At 49.7% G+C, this 22,344-nt stretch overlaps 4 protein-coding genes across 4 annotated transcripts; 3 read left to right on the plus strand and 1 right to left on the minus strand.

The window, feature by feature from the left end:
• Positions 1-432: 432 nt before the first annotated feature.
• KD926_001347 (polyketide synthase 3) lies at positions 433-11,481 on the plus strand (the record flags this gene model as incomplete). The annotated part of the gene is made up of 2 exons (XM_053105045.1): positions 433-2,133; positions 2,194-11,481. The coding sequence occupies 2 exons, from the start codon at positions 433-435 to the stop codon at positions 11,479-11,481; spliced, it is 10,989 nt and encodes a 3,662-aa protein (XP_052951750.1).
• Positions 11,482-13,741: 2,260 nt separating this feature from the next.
• Positions 13,742-15,205, plus strand: KD926_001348 (alpha-mannosyltransferase; the record flags this gene model as incomplete). The annotated part of the gene is made up of 1 exon (XM_053105046.1): positions 13,742-15,205. One exon carries the CDS (start codon positions 13,742-13,744, stop codon positions 15,203-15,205), a length of 1,464 nt encoding a protein of 487 aa, XP_052951751.1.
• A 1,681-nt stretch (positions 15,206-16,886) lies between these two features.
• On the plus strand, positions 16,887-18,236 carry KD926_001349 (uncharacterized protein; the record flags this gene model as incomplete). The annotated part of the gene is made up of 2 exons (XM_053105047.1): positions 16,887-17,481; positions 17,539-18,236. 2 exons carry the CDS (start codon positions 16,887-16,889, stop codon positions 18,234-18,236), a joined length of 1,293 nt encoding a protein of 430 aa, XP_052951752.1.
• A 781-nt stretch (positions 18,237-19,017) lies between these two features.
• On the minus strand, positions 19,018-20,375 carry KD926_001350 (Peptidase aspartic; the record flags this gene model as incomplete). Its single annotated transcript, XM_053105050.1, has 3 exons — positions 19,018-19,898; positions 20,089-20,233; positions 20,292-20,375. 3 exons carry the CDS (start codon positions 20,373-20,375, stop codon positions 19,018-19,020), a joined length of 1,110 nt encoding a protein of 369 aa, XP_052951753.1.
• Between the last annotated feature and the right edge of the window lie 1,969 nt (positions 20,376-22,344).

Genomic DNA, 22,344 nt, shown 5'->3' on the forward strand with positions numbered 1-22,344 from the left:
CCCCTGCACCTTGGCGTGTCTGCTCACCACTCCATTAATGGCTGACCACCCATCTGTTAGAATAACATAGATGCAGATCAGACCACAATCAGATGTCACGGTGTCAGATTGTTGAGAGTTAATACGGCTCCTTCTAGTGGAATAATCTTGCTAGGGTTCCAGCCTTTGGGGTGGTTCCAGATCGTACTTTATACTCCAAACAGGGAGACATTAGTGTTGAGTTGAAGCCTACAAAAGCCATATTGTATAGTATAAGAACTATTCTATAGTATAAGAAATATCCTATAGCATAAGAAGTCTAATACTCTACTAAGCCGCTTCTAGTATTGAGCCAAAACTCAAAATCATACAATCGTGGACTGTCCGTTCTCTAAATACCAAAGCCGAAAAACATCAGTCATCTGCTAGGAATTCTCAAGTGAAAAAGGCAGCATGTATGAGCCGCTAGCAATTGTTGGAACAGCCTGTCGGCTGCCAGGTGGTGCGAGTTCGCCCTCGAAACTTTGGGATCTCTTGAAGGCGCCGAGAGACGTTCTCCGAGAATTTCCTCCAGAAAGGCTAAACACGACCGGTTTCTACAACGATAATGCCGACATGCGCGGCCGCTCTCATGTCCTTCACAAGTCCTATTTGCTGGAAGAAGATGTCCGTCATTTCGACAATGCCTTCTTCAACATCAACCCAAAGGAGGCGGCCGATATGGATCCCCAACAAAGGATTCTTCTAGAAACCGTCTACGAAGCCTTTGAAGCAGCTGGATGGTCACTCGGCGATGTTGATGGCTCTCAGACTTCAGTTCATGTCGGCATAATGACGGATGACTATAATTTGATCCAGGGCCGAGACCCTGATACGTTGGGTGGTCATGCCGCTACCGGCATATCCCGTTCTATTCTGGCAAATCGGGTATCCTACGTCTTCAATCTGCAAGGGGCATCTTTGGCACTGGATACAGCATGTTCCAGCTCACTCGTTGCCCTACACATGGCAGTACAGGGCCTTCAGCGGGGAGAGGCCACTCAAGCAGTTGTAGCCGGTACCAACTTGCTTATGGACTCGTCTTGGTACATCATGGGGTCCTCTATGCATATGATTTCTCCGGAGTCTCGATGTCGTATGTGGGATAGGGATGCCAGTGGCTATGCTAGAGGTGAAGGCTGCGCTGCAGTGGTGGTGAAGACACTCTCCCAGGCGATCCGCGATAACGATCATATCGAATGCATTATCCGTGGGACCGGTGTCAATTCAGACGGGCAAGGCAGCAGCAACGGTATTACGATACCCTCACCCGCGGCACAAACTGCCTTGATCCAGCAGACATACCGTGATGCTGGGCTAGACCCCGTCACGGATCGATGCCAATACTTTGAGTGTCACGGCACCGGTACCCAAGCTGGTGATCCTGCAGAAGCTCAAGCAATTCAAGACGCATTTCGCGAAGAGAGCGACCCTCCCATCAACAGCACGCTTTATTGTGGGTCCATCAAAACCGTTATTGGTCATCTAGAAGGCTGTGCAGGATTGGCTGGGTTGATTAAAGCCTCGCTGGCTATCCAGAACAAGGCCATTCCTCCCAACATGCACTTCAACAACCTGAACCCAAAGATTGAGCCATATTACGGAGGCTTGGAAGTGCCTACAACCCTCTTACCGTGGCCGGAGACAGGCGATGGACCTCGAAGAGCCAGTGTTAACAGCTTTGGTTTTGGTGGCACCAATGCTCATGCTATCCTCGAGAGCTATGAGCCTTCCATTACAGAATTTTACCCAAGATCAACTCCGTCGGATGTGGGAACCGGCGGCATCTATGAATTTGATGGACGTCCCGTCGCACCACTGGTGATCTCGGCTCGGAGCCAATCATCGTTGCTTGACTGGCTCAAGAAGCTACTCAGCTATGTGCGAGTGAACAAATTCGCGGACCTCGACGCTTTGAGCAATACGCTAAATTCAAAGAGATCTGTGTTTCGTTATCGAGTTGCGATCCCGACCGTGGTTGATCACGAGGATCTTATGGAAAAACTGGAAGATCAAATCAACATAATCAGCACTTCAATGGACGGACCTCTCCAACAGTCGCCTGGATCCAGCAGTAGGGAAGGGGCATCCATTTTGGGGGTATTCACCGGCCAGGTATGCTCGACAAAATAGCAACAACGTGGGTCCTGACGCTGATTATCTTTACCTACCTAGGGAGCACAAGCCGCACGGATGGGCTTCTCCTTGTTAGAAGGCTGCAAGAGCTTTAGGGAGTCCATTCTGGATTGTGAAGCGGCCCTGGCATCGATTCCAGATCCGCCGACATGGTCCTTGATCAAAGAGTTGGCTGCAGACACCACAGATTCACGCGTAGCAGAGGCTCAATTCTCACAGCCCCTGTGCACGGCCATTCAACTAGCACTTGTTGATCTTCTACGCGCCTGTGGAGTCCGCTTCCACACTGTTGTTGGTCATTCTTCTGGAGAGATTGCTGCAGCGTACGTTGCTGGAGTCTTGAGTAAACGGGATGCCATGGGGATCTCGTACTATCGAGGGTGTGTGACGAACCTTGCACGAGGCGACAACGGTCAACCGGGAGCCATGTTGGCTGCCTCTATCTCTTTTGCAACAGCCGTTGGGTTTTGCTCTGAGCGACAATTCAATGGTCGGATCACGGTCGCAGCGAGCAATTCACCTTCCAGCGTGACTCTATCCGGTGACAAGGACGCGATTTCGGCGATGAAGGAGTACCTTGCTGAAAAGCAAATTCAAGCTCGAGCTCTTCAAGTCGACACAGCTTATCACTCTCATCATATGCGTGCTTGTGCTGGGCCCTATTTGCGACGGCTCAAGGAGCTCGACGTGACTGTTCAAACACCGTCGGCTGATCAAGAGTGTCGCTGGTATTCCAGTGTCAGACAGAACACCGATATTCTTGACAGTGTAATCGGATCGGAGCTAGAGGGACAGTATTGGGTTGACAACTTGACACATCCAGTTCTCTTCTCCCAAGCCGTGAGCTCTGCTGTTGAGTTCAACACTACTGGATTTACTGCCGCCATCGAGGTTGGGCCACACGGCACTCTGAGAGGCCCAGTAAATCAGACTTTGAAGCAATCGGCTTCCTCTAGTCCCTCTATGACCTATACGGCTTGTTTAACCCGGGGCAGCGACGCTGTTACCACCTTCTTAGAGACTCTCACCACCATCTGGACCCTTGCCCCAACCGCTGTGCAACTATCTGGATGGCGCTCAGCCCTTGGCAACAACGCCCCAAAGCCACCGATTAAGGGTTTGCCTCCCTACGCATGGGAACACATCCAGGTTCACTGGCGAGAGTCCCGTGTTGCTGGTAACTATCGTCTCGGTACACAGCCTCCGCATGACATCCTTGGTCGCCTCTGGAACGATACCGGGTCCGAGCACACATGGCGGAATACATTGCGGCTGAACGAAATGCCCTGGCTCAGGGAGCATGTCTTCCAGAACCAAGTCCTTTTTCCCGCGACCGGGTATATCAGTCTCGCTGTTGATGCGGCTAAGGTGTTTGTCAAGAATGAATCCATCAAGCTCGTCGAAGTGCGTAGCATGACTGTCCCAAAAGCATTGCCTGTCGGTGAGGGAGACGAGGTTGAAATTCTATTCACAATCCGGAGCCGGGTCTCACCTGGAAGTTCTGGAGTCCAAACCCACTCAAAATCGGCCATGGAAGCTGAATTCACCTGTCACAGCTATCCTCCAAATGATCTAGAGGCGGATAAGAATTGCGAGGGCCTGCTACTCATTCATCTCGGTGAACCCGAGCCAACAGACCTGGCACCGACATATATTTCCGACGTGGAATTAACCCCATGCAACGTGAATCGATTCTATCACGCAGCGTCGGAGATCGGCTTTCAGTATGAAGGCGCGTTCCGCGCGTTGGAGTCGCTCAACAAATGTTGGGGCCACGCAAAGGCAGTTGCGTCTTGGTCTCTGGATGACCCCAGCATGAATATCGCTAGTACCGTACATCCAGCCATTTTGGATGTCGCTTTTCAGACTGGACTTTCAACCATCCTCTCTACAGCAGAGAGATCGATGCATAGTCCCTATCTACCAGTTGGGGTCAAACGGGCTGTGATCGACCCTAATTGGGATTTCAGGACCAATGTTGCGATCGAAGCTTATATGACCAGTCCCACGGTTGGTTTGGGACCGCTAATCGAAACTGATATCAACATCAAAAGCTCAACCGATCAGACGGGTGTCTGTGAGATTCAATTAGAAGGGGTAACATTCAAGGCCATCTCGGAGCCGCAACCCTCGGAGGATCGAAATATTCTGGCCAAGACTGTCTGGGGTCATCATGCAGCACATGGTCTGGTGTCTGGATCTGCAACGGACAATAAGGACCAGCTAGGCTTACCAAGTTACATGTCTGAGGAATACGAACGTGTTGCCTTATTTTACCTACAGCGTCTCAGTCATTCGACCAGCGCGCAAGAAATGGAAGCTTTGCCGCTGCATCATCAGAGACTTGTTCGGTCGATTAACGCACTTGTGTTGTGGGCTCGCGAGACTTATGACCGGTCTTTCCTACAACGCAAGTGGCTGAATGATAGCACCGAGACGATCACAGATATTCTCAAGCGAGACCCTAATGACATTAACATGTCGCTGCTGACGTCCAGTGCAGACAGGACAATGTCTGTTCTAAAAGGGACGTTCAGAGGAGATAGCAAAGAGAATTTGTACACTTCTCTGTACGAACAGACAACCTGGGGATCAACCTGCACCAACAATATCGCTCAGCTGATGGCTCAGATCAGCCACACATTCCCCAGAACCAATATCCTCCATATGTGTGGTAGTTCTGTCAAAACCGTCTCAGAGATATTAGATGTTATTGACGATGCGTACGGGTCGTATACATGTGCCAATCCCTCGCAGAACATTGTGGATGGCTTGAGAGACGAGATCGGTCTGACATCTGCCAAAGAAAAGAGGCTCTCATTCGAAGTGCTTGATCCTGATACCAAGGCGAGTCAAGAGTTTTATGATGTTGTCATTGTAACGGACGTTTGCCGTGCGAGGAAAGACATTCCACGGAGTGTCCAGAGTTTGCGAAGCCTCCTGCGCCCGGGGGGCTTTTTGATCACAATGGAGCTTACAGGCATATCACTTCGGCCAATGGCTATTCTGGGCGCTTTGGAAGACTGGTGGGCAAATGGCGGACTCGAAGTGGAAGCGCCCGGGATGAAGACAGGGGAATGGGACGATCTACTATCTAACAACGGGTTCTCCGGCATTGACTGCATATTCCACGACCAACCCGATGTTAGTACGCATGGCTACTCTGTGTTCTCCGCGCAAGCCATGGACGAGCGGACCGAAGTCCTACGAAGTCCACTGACTTCGCTACACATGATCACACCATCCCCCATCATATTCATCGGTGGTGAAACAAACCGCGTATCAAAGCTTATTCGTCAGGGCAAGAGCCTTCTGCGTGGCCTGGGGTCCGAGATCCAAGCATGGAGTCGTTTTGACCAAGTCGACTCCTCCTGTATTCCTCCCGAGTCCTCAGTCATAAATCTCCAAGATCTTGACAAGCCCCTGTTCTCTTCTCCTCCTTCCGTGAACGAATTGAAGAACCTCAAGGACGTATTAGCCAATGCTCAAAATGTTTTGTGGGTCACATCCGGTCGCTTAGTGGATGATCCTTATGCCAATATCATGGTTGGCATTGGGCGGTCGCTGAGGCATGAACACATCCATCTCAATCTTCAATTTCTCGACTTTGATCAAGGAGAGCCATGGGATATTCAAACTGTCATGACCCAGTTCCTCCGCCTGATGTTCTCTAATTCATCACCATATATTACGGACGGGATACTTTGGGTGCAAGAGCCAGAAATCGTGATCAAAAATTCGCACATGGCAACGCCGCGAGTGCTCCTGGATCCTGAGTCCAACGAGGTCTACAATGCTGGTCGTCGTCAGGTTGTCAAGCCTCTTGGGCCGACGAATGAATTTGAAATTGTTCACGACACAGTTGAAGTGTCATCGAGGGTGGTGCCTGCCTCTAGTCGTTCGTTCGAGACTCTAGAGGATAGTGTTGAAATGGATGTCGAGCTTTCAGTACCCCTACATGTCAATGACGAGACTCCTCGCTACCTGTCCCTTGGTCGGGCTAAAGATGGTAGCCGCCATGAGGTGGCAGGGTTAGCCTTGTCATACAAAGAGTCTTCTGTTGTCACTATCGACAGGCACTGCGACTTCAGCTCTCGTGTTCTTCGCGACTTTGACGCCCTGGCGCTCATGAAAGTGTCAGCTCTTCTCCTTGCATTCAAACTAGTCTCGAGTCTGCCGAGATCTGGAACAACTCTGATATGTGATGCACCTGACGGGCTCGCCAAAGCAATCTCTGAGTTGGCCGCTGAGGAAGCTCGAAAGGTTGTGTTCGTCGCAATCACCCACAGGCCCCAGAAGGGCAGTAGTCCAGCATTTGTATCCTTTCACTCTCAAAGTTCCAGTCGGACTATGAGAAAGAGGTTGCCCAATGATGCGGTTGCTTTGTTTGACTTTTCAGGAACCAAGGCGGCTTCTATCCTCCCGTGTTTGTCCTCGGGCTGCCAGCCACAAAGCTTTGATTTGAGCTCGCTCTCGCAGGAAGATGTCGAAGACACGTTGAACATTTACGATCGGTATCAAGGTGTCCTCGATCCAGTGTCGGCTCCTAGAGTCCTCACTCTGTCGGAACTGTCCCACAGGGGTTCTGGCAACTTTGAACGTCTCTCCGTTGTCACAGACTGGACTCGAGAAAGACCAACTAGCGCCATTATCCACCCCCTGAACCCACACAATTTGATATCTCCGAATAAAACATACTTCCTTGTCGGTATGGCGAGTGAGCTGGGTCAATCACTCGCCTACTTCCTGGTTCGCAGTGGCGCACGCTATATTGTCTTATCCAGCCGGAACCCGAAAGACAACCAGAACTGGCTCCGTGATCTTCGAGCAGACGGGGTAGACATTCGCGTTGTCAAAATGGATGTCACCGACCGTGTCCAAGTGCGCGATACTGTCAGCCACCTCCGTCAAACCATGCCCGAGATTGGGGGCGTAACCAACGCAGCCCTAGTTCTCGAGCCGGCCGTCTTCGCCAATCTCTCTGCTGCAAGTATCGCCAAACAAATGATGCCCAAGATCCACGGCACGGCGTATCTCGATGAGGTGTTCAAAAGCGATCCGCTAGATTTTTTCATGTGTTTTGGCTCTTTGGGTACTGTGTTCGGAAATCCAGGTCATGCTATCTACCACGCCGGCAATGCTTTTATGATGAGCTTAGTTGCAAACCGCAAACGAAGAGGTCTGGTAGGCTCGATTCTGAACTTCGGAATGCTTGTCGACGTCGGGTATGTGGCTAGGGCAGATCGCTCTGCTGGGTCCAATGTTGAGGAATGGCTTCGCACCGATGGGTTGATCGCGTTATCCGAGGCGGACTTTCACCATGTCATTCTCCAAGGGATCGTCGCGGGACAACCGGATTCACCTACTTGCGAGGTCATCATGGGTGTTGAGACGTATTATGACAAAGGACAAGTCCCGAAGCCAAGGTGGATAAACACCCCGACACTCTCACATATGGTGCGCCCCGCTTCCGAGGCCATGGAGGGTGATGAACCCTCTTCTGGAAGCCCGCAATCAGAGTTGGAGACTGCAAACACGGTTGATGAGGCAGCCCCCTTGATCAACGAGCTTCTATCCCAGAAGATTCAGTCCATGATCCACATCTCTTTGGACTCAATTCATCCAGATGAACCATTCTCGCGTCTCGGAATTGATTCGATCAACGCTATCGAGATCCGAAAGTGGCTGTGGGAGAGATTTAGAGTCGAAATCTCCATGGTGAAACTTCTAGGTCGAGACCCTTCTGCTGCGATCATTCGGACTATTGCCACGCAATACTTGGAGAAGAGACCTGGAGCCCCACCCAAAATTCCTAATCAGCATACCGCAGCTAGCGAGGAAAGACCACAGCCAGCGAACACTCAAGTGAATGGCACGTCAGCAAAAATAGCGACGGAGGCCACGACCAACGATCTGGGCCGCGTGCCTGAAGAGATTCGTAACATTCGGAGTTCTGGTGACAGTAAGACATCGCAGTCGTCATCCAAGACTACCCCTGGCTCATCACCAATCTCCACTCCAACCCCGGAGCCTAGGCTAGAGATTATCCGATCAGAGCGTCTGTCCATTGCACAAGCTGGTCTGTTCTATATCGACAAGTTCTCCGATACCAGAACAGCACTCAACCTCACGACAAGGTGGAGAATCGATGGCCCCTTGGATGTTGAGCGGCTCAATCGAGCTTTTCAGCAGACTGTGAATCGCCATGAGGCACTGCGTACTTGTTTCTTTGCAACCTCCAACAACTCGGAGATTCAGCAGCACGTTACTAGCACCAGGGAATTTTCGCTTACTCGGGTGCAATCAAGCACGAAAACGGCCGATGCTGATGTGCAGGCAGCTTTCGACGGATTCAAGCAGCATGAGTATGACCTCGAGGCTGGGGAGACACTTCAGGCTACCCTGGTACGACATGACGCACAATGGTATACCTTGGTCATAGGATTCCACAACCTCATTATTGATGTTGTTAGCATCTCACTTATCTTGAGTGACATTGCTCACATCTATAAATCTCAACCGTGGTCTCGGTATCCTACGCCTACCTCATACCTCGACTATACCCATCAGCAGATAGAAGACGTGCAGGCGGGACGTTTTGATGAGGATATTCTGTACTGGATCAAACATCTTGACCCAATGCCAGAAGCTCTCCCATTATTGCCCGTCGCAAAGGTCCAAACCAGACAGAACAGTCGGGCATACGGTCACCACTACAGCTCCAGGGAGCTGAGCAGCGACTTCGTGGAAACCATTACCAGGATCGGTCAAGCTCACGGTGTCGCTCCAATGCAATTCTACCTTGCTGCCATGCAAGTCTTTCTCTCCCGCTTGTTGAACATCAATGACATGGTCATTGGGGTTTTACACACCGGTCGTGACGCCATAAGCGAGTTTAGAGAAACGGTCGGCCATCTAGCCTCAATCTTGCCGATTCCATTCAAGGGGGTATTGGATAAGACTTTCCCCCAGCTCATGACAAGCTCCCGCGAAAGCTTGCTGGAAAGCCTCAACCACGCAAATATTCCGTTTGCTCTCATTGTGGAAAAGGTGCGACCTGGGGTGAGCGAAGGGAACATGCCGCTTATTCAGGTAGCTTATAACTACACGGTCGATGGCAGCCTCCCGAGCACTCTAGGAGACTGTACAATTGCAGTGGAGGAAGCGGATTTCACAACCGTGTACGACTTTGTCCTGGACGTGCGACGATCAGCCTCAGGCGGTCATGCTATTGGCATTACCTGCACCGATGATTTTTACCCTCAGTCAGCCACGCAGCTTATCTTGGATACATTTGTTGGTGTTCTTGGCGGTCTGGTTCAAAAGCCCCTGACTGCTGTGAAGGACTGCGCACTGTTCAGTGATGCTCAACTAGACCAAGCGAGAACTATTGCGCGCACATCTGCCATCAATCGCTCCTGGCCGGTCACATTGCCTGAGAGATTTGAGCAGGTCGCTGCTGAGTTTCCACATTCGGTTGCAATCAAGGATGGGATCGAGGCGATCACATACAGAGAACTGAGAGAAAAGGTTGAGCTTTATGCCAGTATTTTGCTGGAAGCGAAGGTCAAAGCTCAAACTCGAGTTGCAGTTTTCTGCAAACCCAGTATTGACCTTTATGCGACAATGCTGGCCGTCTTCCGAATCAGGGCTGTCTTTGTTCCTCTGGACATAAGTGTTCCCGCCGCCCGACGAAATGAGATGATGAAAGCATGCAAGCCCTATGGGTTGGTCTTTCACGCCGCTACTGCCAAAGATGTGGCGGAAAACCATCTGAATCCAGGCAGCGAGATCAAGCCTCTCAACATAACTCAGTTAGCCCGTGTCCACCGACGGGGTACCATTACGCTCCTCGAGCAAGCTCCTTCTGATCCCGGGTCTGACAGCCATATTCTCTTCACAAGTGGCTCTACTGGCGTACCTAAAGGTATCAAGCTTCATCAGAGGGGCATCATGAATCTCGCTGCTATTTTGCGCGAACGATGCGGCTTTCGACAGATTAGGGTATTGCAGCAAACATCCATTGGATTCGATGTATCGTTTTCTCAAATCTACAGCGCCTTCACCAATGGAGGAACCCTTGTTGTCGCTCCATTTGAGAGCCGAGGAGACCCAGACATGCTTTCCAGGCTCATTCTTGATGAGAGGGTTGAGTTTACAATGTGCACTCCGTCAGAATACAACCTTCTTCTCACGTATGCTCCAGATCGTCTACGACAATGCACTGATTGGCGCTTTGCCGGAGCGGGCGGAGAGATTCTCACTGGCCGAGTCATTGAAGGTCTACGCGACTTAAAGTTACCCCATCTGATGCTGAGCAACTGGTACGGACCTACCGAAGTTACTGTTGCTACGAGCCAAGATATCCCCTTCTATGATGGTGTTAATGACAGTCGTGGTCAAGGCAATGACAAGATGGGCTCCAACATTGGACATACCGTCCCGAACAACTCGATTTACATCACCAGTGCAGATGATGGAAGCTTGCTTCCTATAGGCATGCCAGGTGAGATTAGCGTCGCCGGCAGCATGGTAGCCAACGGTTATCTTGACTCGAAGTTGAACGAGGGCGTGTTTGTCGACAACCCATTCGCTACTCCCCAGGATTCCAAGCACGGGTGTACAGCCATGTATAAGACCGGAGACAGGGGATTTCTTCATGAAGACGGATCTATCATCTTCCTCGGGCGAACTCAACGCGGAAGTACGGTCATTAAACTTCGTGGTTTGCGAATCGACCTGAACGAGGTGACTGGTGCGATTCTCGAGGCAGCACTCGACTACTTAGCAGACGTAGCTGTCACGGTCCGCGGCGACCCACAATTCCTTGTGTGCCATGTGGCTTTCAAGCCCGGAAAGCACCTGGAGCATCAACAACTCATGGATCTTCTACAAACTCTTCCCCTACCCCGGTACATGATTCCAGCCACTATTGTGGTGCTGGATCGTCTACCACTGGTGCCAAACGGAAAGTTAGATCTGGAGCTTCTGAGGAGCTTGCCTCTCCCAACGCCTGAGGTTTCATCGGCGCAAACGCAAGCACAAGTCCCTGCCCTCAATGGAGAAAAACTGACCCTAATGGAAGAGAGGCTTCGCGCGCTTTGGATCGACGTCATTGGAGTAGTCGCAGATACGGCCAATATTGATGCACACTCCTCCTTCCTGGCTGTAGGAGGAAACTCTTTTCTTTTGGTTCACCTGCAGTATACTATCAACCGCGTGATTGGGGTCAAGGTTCCTCTTTCCCAACTGGGACAGTCAACGGATCTAAGGGGTATGGCGGCATTGATTGAGAGGAAGCGCAGTGAGCGTCAATTCAATGTTTGAAGAGGTTATGTTGATTTCTCGATGGATACCATGTTGTTTATCTATAGTTTCTCCATGATTAAATTTGATCTCTTTGCATATTCTAAGACGTCTTTTTCACCTTGTATGCCCAGTAGCTTTCGCCCGCCTCCGAAGTCCTTTGAAAGGCAGTTGATAATACTTTCGGCCCTTCCCGCGATAACTTAAGATATATGATGTATACAAAATTGATTTACAGAGCTGACCTCTCAACTTCTTTAGAAAGAGTATTGCGCATCTGTTTATTCTTCGCACGAGCTCTTCTCGCCTTGCAACACTTCTTACATCCCTGACATGCCATAGCCCGGCCCCCTTGGTGCTTTAATGCCTAAGGCATCCAGTCAATCATTCCAGATCCCTGTGTGAATGCCCCTTGCATCACTCCTTGACTTTTCATAGGTAATTTTAATATTTTTCCTAACTCCGTTGCGTACGAAGTACATTTCATTCAGTACACAATACCACAGAATACCTTCTTCAAATGCCCGATGAAATGGACTAACTCGCAAAAGGCGCCTCTTATGTTGTGTTGGTGTACAAATCAGGTAACATATATTGAGACATTAACGTTATTCAATTCAACTCATCGAGAATATTAAATCATTTATTTAAACGGCAAATGTCTTGCCCGGCGCTGCAGCAGTCGGAAAACGCATAACCTTAGCAGATTGCTTCGGGGATTCGGTCCTCAACGACTTCGAAGATTTTATTGGAACACAGAAACTATGAACTAGAGAGGGAGGGGGGTAAAATTGCAGAACAATGAACCAGTTGCTCTAATCCTTGATGCCCCTGGTTCCTGTGTTTCACAGATCATCGTGATTATATACTTTCTGACAAGTAGGTCTAACTCGAACTTTGAACGTCGCCGTGTTTCAGCCATGAAATGAAAATATATCCTAGTTAATATCTCCCTTCTAATTTCGTTTTACCTTTTTACTAAGCGTGAGGCTGCTTGTTACCCGTCTAGACCAAAAGAGAATCCATGAAATTTGATATGCAGTCTCTTGGCATCCATTGATCCTCATCACATCACATTTGCTGTCGCCTACCCCAAGCACACCCATAACCGCAATTCTATTTATATACAGGTTCTCCAAGCACGGCGCTTCCATGTTGCATAACTTTTATAAATTCTATTTTTACGTCGACCTCAACCGCCTTGCTAGGCTTCTCTCCCCGGCCGGATATGTCAACCAGTCCCCTTTAGTTAACTGGGCAACGAAAATTAAGGCCGCAGTGTCTACGCCGTAATTACTGGTCCGGCGGCACGTTCCGCGGGTCGCACAGCCGTGTGAGCAGGCCAAACGCCCGAGTTCACGCTAAATCTGTAAGGTGACTGCGCATCGGTCAAAGGATTCCGGCCCTGGAGATTGCCAAGACGCTTGGGTATTTTTAATTTCAGTGGCGGTTAGCCGGCTGGAGAGGGGTACTCCTACCAGTGCCGATCATTAACTATGTTGGTTGTAGGGTTTACGGTGTATCGCTGTATGTGGAGGGAACCAAAAACAAAGGGTTGTGTTCAAGGGCTCCAGTATAATATACTACTGAAGTGGCCATTGACCTAGATTAAAGCGGGAACAAAGTTCAAGTTCAAGCTTAAGGACCACGTTTATCAATCATCGAAGGATTCAGTAGGAGGCCAATGGTTTTCGAGCAGCTTTTGCTACCATTTGCGTGCTCGAAGACATTCCGCTGCCAAGGCCTGCACGCTGTGACGCCGCCAGGAGAATAAACGCCCTTACATATAGTATCTCAACTGCATGGATGGCAGCACCCAGCCAGAGAGGCTTTGGCTGCGCCCTGTGTCCGAGGTACATACGGCGTAGTAGACGGGAGCAATGCCCCCTGCGGCTCGGCCGGATTGATGGACCAATTTTTGTCGTACACATGACAGATAATCGCCCAGATACTCGAACGGGCCCAATAGCCAATCAAACAAGAGCGGGAAAAATAGAACTAACGAAAGACCCAAGCCCCAGCGAAGCGCTAGAGTCAGGACCTCACCCAGCGCTGCCCCCCAACATGCAAGTTACAGCGGTTACAGCCCCTCTCTCTGCCAATGGAAATTTAACTATAGTGGTCGATCCATGTATCTCTTGTATAGCTCTAATTGATCGATTATTGGGAAAGCGGTTCCCTTGTCGACCCCGGTAAGAGCAATATGCTCATATGTAGCGGACCTCTTTCCACTTTTTTTGGTTCTGAAATCCCCAAAGTCTGTCTTCCTTCAAGTCACAACATGTGGAAACAATCTCAACATCGCTCTTGCCAGAGGTTTCTACTACCATCACTAGGAATCGTTCTTCTCTTTACTGTCCATATATTATGGCTGAACCCTATTGCTCAAGCTCCACTTCCCGTCTCTCAGGATAACCTCTGGCAAAACCTGCACGCCTTGCTCGAGAAACATGAGCCGCAGTGCCCGTCTCCGAATTTACTCGGCCGCACCGCAGGAATACCTAGATTTGATGCAAACGACGAGTCGCCTCGAATAGACCTTATAGTGAACTCAGACGAGCTTCAACAGCCGCTGCGGGCAGCGCATGACGGGTTCGTGCGCGACATGCAACCGCTCAAGGCCATTCGCGCATACCATCCCCGAACTAAAGGGATCGTGTCTGCAGCGGGAGGAAAATACCTGCCCACGTTTCTGGTGTCACTGCACCTGCTCCGACGGACGGGATCAAAACTTCCCGTGGAGCTGTTTTTGAAGGATTGGACGGAGTACGAGCCGTATATCTGCGAGATTGTACTACCACCACTAAATGCCAAATGCGTTGTCTTGTCAGTAGTATTGTCCAGTCTGGACAGCGGTGATTCCAGCTATCCAATAGAGGGATATCAAATCAAGTCGTTCGCCATCTTGTTTTCTTCGTTTGAGAGAGTCATCTGGATAGACGCCGATATTCTCCTTCTAGATGACCCAGCTCGACTTCTCGACTGCGAACCTTTCTCCTCGTCTGGCCTCCTCACTTGGCCTGATTTCTGGAAGAACACCGCCTCCCCCCTCTACTTTAACATATCTCGTCAACCTGAACCCCCCAACAACGCCCGCCAAGCGACAGAAGCAGGTGTAGTCCTCGTCTCGAAAAAGACCCACTACATGACCCTCATCTTGGCCGCCTACTACAACTACCACGGTCCCTCCTATTACTACCCCCTTCTCGACCAAGGCGCCCCCGGAGAAGGCGACAAGGACACGTTCCTCCATGCAGCCACTGCGCTTGGCGCCAAATACCATACCGTCAGCGAGACTGTTGCAGACCTCGGTCATCCTGATCGCTGGAATCGGGGCATCATCGGCGCTGCTATGTTGCAGGCTGATCCAAGGGAAGATTATGCGCTTACGCAGCGCGGTAAGTGGCGGGTGAGAGACCCGTCTGTGGCAAAGCCTGCCCGTGGCTTTTTCATTCATTCCTATAATCCCAAATTTAATGCTGCTGCGTTGTTGGCGAGTGAGAAGTCACGGACTAAAGATGGGGATCCGAGTCGGTTGTGGACGAGTTCGAAGGAGACGCTGGAACGTCTTGGATACGATGCCGAGAGGACGTTATGGCAGGAGGTGAAGAAGGTTACTTGTAGTTTGGAGCATGCTTTTGATGCTTGGAAGTCGAAGTCGGGACTTTGTGAGGGTGTTCAGAACCATTGGGACGCTGTCTTTGAGGATGCATCGGCGGAGGTTCCGAAGTTTACGATGACCTGATTTATGGGTGGATCTTTCGGTGTTCTATATAAATGAAATAAAAGGCTGGTTCCTGATCTTTTTCAATTGTTAGAAGTCCTATTTATTGCGACTGTGCCTTGGCTAATCGACCGATTTATGTAGGTCTCAGAGATAACCTCTGGAAAACATGACTTAGAAACTTTTTCTATCCCACAAATAGAACCGAAAATCTAAGACAGCTCACCAGGATTATCGGGCTCATCCCTAGGACTTTCTGTGGGCCTTAGTATTGGGCTGATCATAGCCTTGCTGGGCCGGAACTACGCCGTCGCCAAGAACCCCGTCCCTGTACATTATCTACGGTTAGCAATGTGACAGCACCAATGGCCCTGCGCTCTATCAGGCTGCGGGGCTCGAGAAAAGCCAGACGTCCTTCAAATTTTGTGCCTCGTTAGATTTTTCCTGCCATATGCGCCAGCTATATGTCCCAGACTCCAACGTCAACCTTTTTTGGGCCCTACAGGGTTCTTGAGGTCCTGAGCCCTTGTAATCTGGGCGGTTAGGTCTACCACACTCGGCCACACGTAAGGAATAATGTATGACAGGGTTCACGGGTCAATACCCTTCGTTAGCCCTGCGCCGATGGTCTTGATTTTGTGTGATTGTATTGGTCCTTATTTTAGCTAGATCTAATACAGTTGCTGGCTTCGGATCCGAATATCCAACCCAGAACACTCTATGACTTCACGTCACAAAATCACATCTTTCCCGAGCACATATCCATCGATGAGCAGGCCTTCCTGAAACGGTGTCCATGAGCATAGAAACCCAATATTCAGATCCCTACAGAGTGTACGTTTAAAATCGGATTCTATTCTACTCTGTATTCATTTCATTGAAAGTACAACTAGAAGCATGGTTTAATTGGGGGCTTGGGGCAGTGTCCCTCATGGCCTGGTCATCTAACTAACCCCTCACGAACCGTCAACCCAGCTTGATATTGCGACTGTGCCTGAAATTAAAGGTGGGTCTATTAGATGGGCTCCATTAATCTACGTGCGATCATTGGTGATTCCAATGCATGCCCAGACACATCATGACCCACCACTGGCTGCGCCGTTGAGAGCCGGCGTCTATCCTACATGATCTTAGCCCTTGATGGCGGCGGCGCAGGACAAGGCTGGGAAGGAAATTAGACCATGAGCATTCCGGGATGGTGTGACTTACTAGCTCAGCTCGAGCGCTCAAAAACACTAGAATTAACCGAACTGAGTTGAATTGACAAGAGTCCCTTGCCTCTATTGAGTTGCTACCTTATAAAGCTAGCATCAACATTCCTTAGGTCGGTGCCTGAGCACGTGATATTGACACCTGGTGAAGCAGCACTTGTGGCCTCTGCACTCCGGCGTACTGACCATGTGACCGGCGGGATTCAGGGGTGCGGATGCACACCGGAAGCCAGGCTAAATACTAATGAGATGCTGACTAAGGCTGTGCGGCCCGGCACCCAAGGACAGGGGAAGAACCCATGTTCCGACAGGATGAAAGATCGGGCGCCTTCACGTGTTTCAGGAGTTCTTTGATTGCGAAAAGTGATTTGAAACATGACGTTCTACTTTGTTTGAGAATATCAAGGGACTTCTCGAAATGTGGCAATGATAATTCCTCATCGTAAGACCGACATTTCTAGCGCTACAGCTATCGCCTAGCCGCGCTCAGGATGAAACGCAAAGCCGATCAAGAACCGCTAGGATCGGACTCACATCCTGCAAAACAACAAGTTCCTGAGCGGGACACTGTTCCTCTACCGTTGATACAGGAAAATCTCTCTCTCTTAGAACTAGAGACAAGGGGCCCGAAGAGTAACCTGTTCTCGGGCCCCGAGGCAAGGTACCGCGGACAGGGGGCCCCGTGGAGTCCGTCCGCCGCTAGGAATGCTACAAGACTTCCGGGCAATGTGCCCAATATTCCATTATCAATATCTTCATTGTCGAGTACGAGATCGCCGTCGCCGTCCCCGCAGAAACAAAGGGGCTTCTCCAAACAGAATGACTCGACATATCGCACTAGCACGTTGTTTCGCGCCAGTATCTTCGTTGACGCGGAGATGCCGAGAACTGTCCGAGACTTAGTTGGTAGTGTGCTAGATGTGTCGGAACCTTTGTCTATGGAGATAAAGGACCTGGCATCAAAGATTCAGCGCGAGTCGGTGGAGCTGGCCGCTTTGCAAGCGGGCAAAGCCGAATGGACAGAGATTTTCCACGACGCGATCAAGGGTCTAAAATCCACTGATCTCTTGTCAGTACGAAATAGAGGTGAGCCATGCATTCGATTGCCATTGATTCGACATTAAACTAACTATCTGCTACAAGACTGGCGTGGTGATGTTACGCCCGAAGTTCACCAGCCTGCCGACACTGTCCTCTCTGTCTGGGGCGAATCTGCTCCGCCTTCATCTTCGGGACAACATCTAGGGAGCACGTTCTCTCTCAGGACCCCTAGACCCGATGTGTCGGTGGGAATTACTGATGCATCTCTCGCATCGGTACTACGCCCTGCGCGAGGCGACAATGCGCGATTCTTCCTTAATGACCTCCAAGACACGGAAGCTCTCATCAGCGACCCCGGTCTGACCCGGTTGCACTTACGCTTTCCTTTCTTTGTCATCGAAACGAAATCAGGCGCAGCCGGTGGCAATCTGTATCAAGCACAGAATCAGTCCGCCGTGAGCGGGGCCTCTGCGATTAACATCCTGAGGGGCATTAACGAGCTCTATGAGCTGGAATACCCCAAACGACATGGTGGGAAAGAGGCACATTCCACCGTTGACCTTCCATTACTGGCGTTTTCCATGACTACGGAAGGTCCCGTCTGCGAGATATGGGCCCATTTCTGGGACCCAACCAAGAAGGGGTATTGTATGACGAATATGGGGATTTGGCGAACAACAAGCGAGGCTGGTTCTCTCGAGGTTGTGTCCAGAATGTCCCGCATATTGAGATGGGGCTCAGGAGGTCTCAAGATTGCTATTGCCGAACGACTGTCCAACTTGTACAAGATCTGGTCATGAATTTGTGGCAACAGTAGCTACGGGCTTGACTGCAATATGCTATAATTAGTGTCCGAGCATTTGCAAGGCATGCTACAAGGGACTCCAGTCTGCTACATCGGGAGGAAATATCCAGGCTCTTGATATGCACCTCCGGCAGTTTTGTTGGCAACGTTTCTTTGGGTATCCACAAAATACTTTTGTACCGACCAGTTCCCCCTGCACTTCTTGATCTACTTGATACCCCCGGTGTTTTTTGATGTCGTTAATACCATAGGCGATTTGATATTCCTTCGACATTGGCTATATGCAGATTCCTCTTATAGTTTGGGGCTGGCTTGGAGGTGTCATTCGTATCACATTGGTTAATTCTATCTCGCTTCGTCATCAACGATAACTAGTTGTGAGTGTCCAGTAGTGTACCTTAGGCCGCCAGCTATTTGTGTCATTCAGGAACACATTCTGTGTAGTCACTTCTCTGAATGTGGGAAATTACTCGCCTCTCAGTAACTCTACACGACTTGACCGCTGCTGACGGCTGGGCACCAGGTCATCGTATGTTGGTCATGGAGGGCTATATCTTTAATTGAGTCATATGATTGTGCTAGTATGTATGTACACGAAATTTATTACCCACTAACCCCCAATAAAAAGCCACCAGCGGCTACAATTACATCAGGAGCCCACCCTGCACCCTGGTAAAGGTCAACTCTTAAGCACCATATCACGGTGTCTTGACTTATCCATCCTGGGGGACTGATCATCTCACTCATAGATTGTAGGTGCTACGCTTCTGCCGATATCAATGATCAGGCCCGGCTAGCTCGCAGGGAGGATGGCGGATTCCTAGTTCGTAGGGTCCCCGGCGTGCGTTCAGTTCGTACACTCCTCCATCTTTGGCACGGATCCCTGGGTACAGCTCTGCCATTTGGTTTAGCTCTTCCATCGCATTGCGCCGCTGGCGCCTCGTGATGAACAACCATGCCAGTACACCCAGGAACACGCCGACTGCCGCACAGCCAACTGCAATCCCGACCACAGCCCCGGTGGAAGTACCATTGTCGTTACTCGCGTCACTTTCCACAGATGGCGTTGGAATAGGGGTAGCAGAGCTCGAGGTTATGGGGATCGGAGTCCAATAGTTGGCCCAAGTTTCTTCCCAGCTATTTGTTGTCCCGGGAATTGTCATGTCCTTTTCCATGATATTGGTTAATTTGTTGGTCGTGAGATAATTCGGGCCCGGTGCCTGTGCGAGAATCCAATTCCCAATGCGGCCACCCCAACTCCAATTCGCGGCCATAAAAGCAGCCTGAAGGAAAGTGCGACCCAGAGCCGGTGTACTGTCAGTCCCCATGCAGGGAAAATAAAGCTTTGGGCTCTTAACAAGAGGTGCTTCGAGAGTTAGATTCAACAACGCAAATGGGACCTTGATTGTAATGTTGGCACTGTTCAGGCTATCTTTGTTGAATTCGAAGCTCAGATAAGAGGGTGAGCTGATTATTTGTGCATATCGAGGGTCGAAGGTGTTCCAGAGGTATAATACAAGGTCCGAGTCGTATGTAGTTGGGAGCTCCGAAGTAATTGCATCACAGGAACTCTTGGGGAGATAGATATATGGATCCCCGGGACTAGCCTCCACCGTAGTCCCCTGATGTAAGGAAGAATTACCATTCTCTAGAAGACCTGTTTTATTGAAATAGTTCCATGGTGAGCCACCGCTGGCCTCGCAAATCCCAATATCGAGAAGTTTGATTGGTAATTTGCCCCCGGAGTATCGCTGAGCAGACGTGTTCCCGACAATTCGATTCCCATCATAGCCCCCCCAGCATCAATGAGCCCGGAATCCGCAGTGGTGCGGAGCCAATGTGTATACCGAACGAATACGAGGAAGCCATATCGGCGGTGAAAATCTGACTGTTGATGAACGTTGCATTGATACTAACACCATCGCCTCGGGTGAAAGTTTGATTGAACTCCGGGCAGCCAAGGGACAAGACTCCAACCTGCAAAGGATAACTCTGTCCACCGGGATATGTTTGATACGCCTGCGAGATTGCAAGGAGATCCACATCATACATACACCGACTCCCCGCCAAGGTCTATCGTATCCATTGCGCGCTCTTCCTTGGCCTTGACTGGCACAGCATCCGCAGCCCCCATTTCGAAGTCAGTCCAATCGTCTGCCTTTGGCGAGATATTAATGGAGGTGTTGTCCTCGAAATGCTGCCACTAGCCCCTAGGAGCCACAGCGTAACTCCCAGGGCACTTTCGTATCCAGGAGACGGAAGTTCTGCATAGATCTTCCCCATGCCTTTTCGCTCCTGGGAGGGACCTCCTTTGTCCCAGGAGTATGATGCGGCTACGTTCTTGAAGAGACCACACAAAGGATTTTTCACACTTGCGACCTATCCTATGGTGAGTTCCACCTTCTGCTTTGCTATGCCTGGCTTCGTTTGGAAGTTGCTCAATGCACGAATTACTTAACTGCAACGCTGTGTCAAATGGTGAAAAAAAAAAAAAAAAAAAAAAACAGATATATCGCTTCTATAAGATTTTCACCATCGATGTGGCGATTCAAGCTACGCTCAACGTTAGCAAAAAGAAAGCAGGTGGTAGAACTGTGAGTGTTTGAGTGTTCGTTTGTAGGAAAATTGCTCGAAATTGATGGATGGTATGACTCAAGAGATTGGCGATTTTTTCTCCACCAAAAGCGTAGGCCCGTGCATTTCCTTATACCCTTGCATGCCCCGAGTCTCTGTAAAAAGTTATTTCACTTAAGACTATTCCGCTAAGTCCCGAGCCATCGGGCTATACCGGAGAGCCCGAATCCACAGTCATCCTGCTCTCCCTTTGTTCATGTAATATCGATTGAGTTGTCTATCTGAAGATCAAGCGAATCTTCAACACGCGGAGATTTTGCTGGAATATCTTTTGATTTTGATCTTCTCTTCCGTATTGTAAGAGCCACCGAATTGTCTGGCCATGTTAATTGCTAGCCAGGCCTCACGCCCATTTTTGAGGAAAAATCGAAGGTCACCATGCGGGCCAGATAGATTGAATCAGACACTAACGCCATCCTTTAAGTTTCCTGAAATAATCCCGAGATAGACTTGAGTCACGACCGGGGCCACTACTATGTCGAAGGTATCTGTGTCAACAAAACCATCGACGAGCTAGGCAAAAATATTAGCTGTATTCTAAGTGTGCGGAAGGTATAAGCACATTGATAGGACCCCACGCCCAAGAGATCTTTGAATACGACCGATTGGTACAGGCTGTAAAACCAAGGACCCCTGGAGTTTTAAATGCCTTCTTGAGATTAGACAAAGATATACCCGTATCAGCCCATTGGGAGGCCATTATGACACACTATTTACACTGTGATCTTGCAGATGTCTTTGATAGAAAACTTGGAATCAATGGTGCTGTTTCACCAGCAACTATCCTGCCATTCAATGACCTCATTTCTCTGGTCAATCATGTTGGTAGTTCGGAGTTTTAGCTGATAGCTACCGAAAAGTCCAAAGGCAAACTGTTGGAACAATATTGTCAACCAGAGCAGAGAGGTGGAGTATCCTGACCTAATCCACATACCGCACAGCACCTTGCTTGGCCTAGACTTGGCCTACCATTCCAAATGACATACCAATGGATCAGGAATGCATAGGTGTAAACAAGTGGAACTATAAATGGCTAGGCAGATTGTAGTTTAGAAATGACACTTCACTTTTACCCACCGAGCATATACCTACATTCAGTTGAATCGATAGGGTATCTGCTTAGGGCAATGACCAAGTCAACCGACACAAACTGTGAAATCGAAATCCAATACACGGTTCAGAAAGTTAAAGCCCACTCAGGCGGTGTCTAGTGATGACTTGGCCTCTAGACCTACTAGAACTATGTCTGATACCACTGAAAAGACTTGCGCAGCCACCAATATTGTCACTGTCCACACAACCATCACTGTGTCTTCTACTTTTAGCGAGATCGGCTGTGCTACAACTTTGACCATAACCACAACCACCGCTGTTGTCGCGGCATCTACCACACAAGTCTAATATCACTAGCTGATACACCACTACATAGTCTTTTATATGAATTTTCTTCGAGATTTAATTGTATAGTA

The sequence above is a fragment of the Aspergillus affinis genome, assembly GCF_023601865.1.
Source record: "Aspergillus affinis strain CMG 70 chromosome Unknown NODE_127_length_104248_cov_91_105759, whole genome shotgun sequence".
Taxonomy (NCBI): domain Eukaryota; kingdom Fungi; phylum Ascomycota; class Eurotiomycetes; order Eurotiales; family Aspergillaceae; genus Aspergillus; species Aspergillus affinis.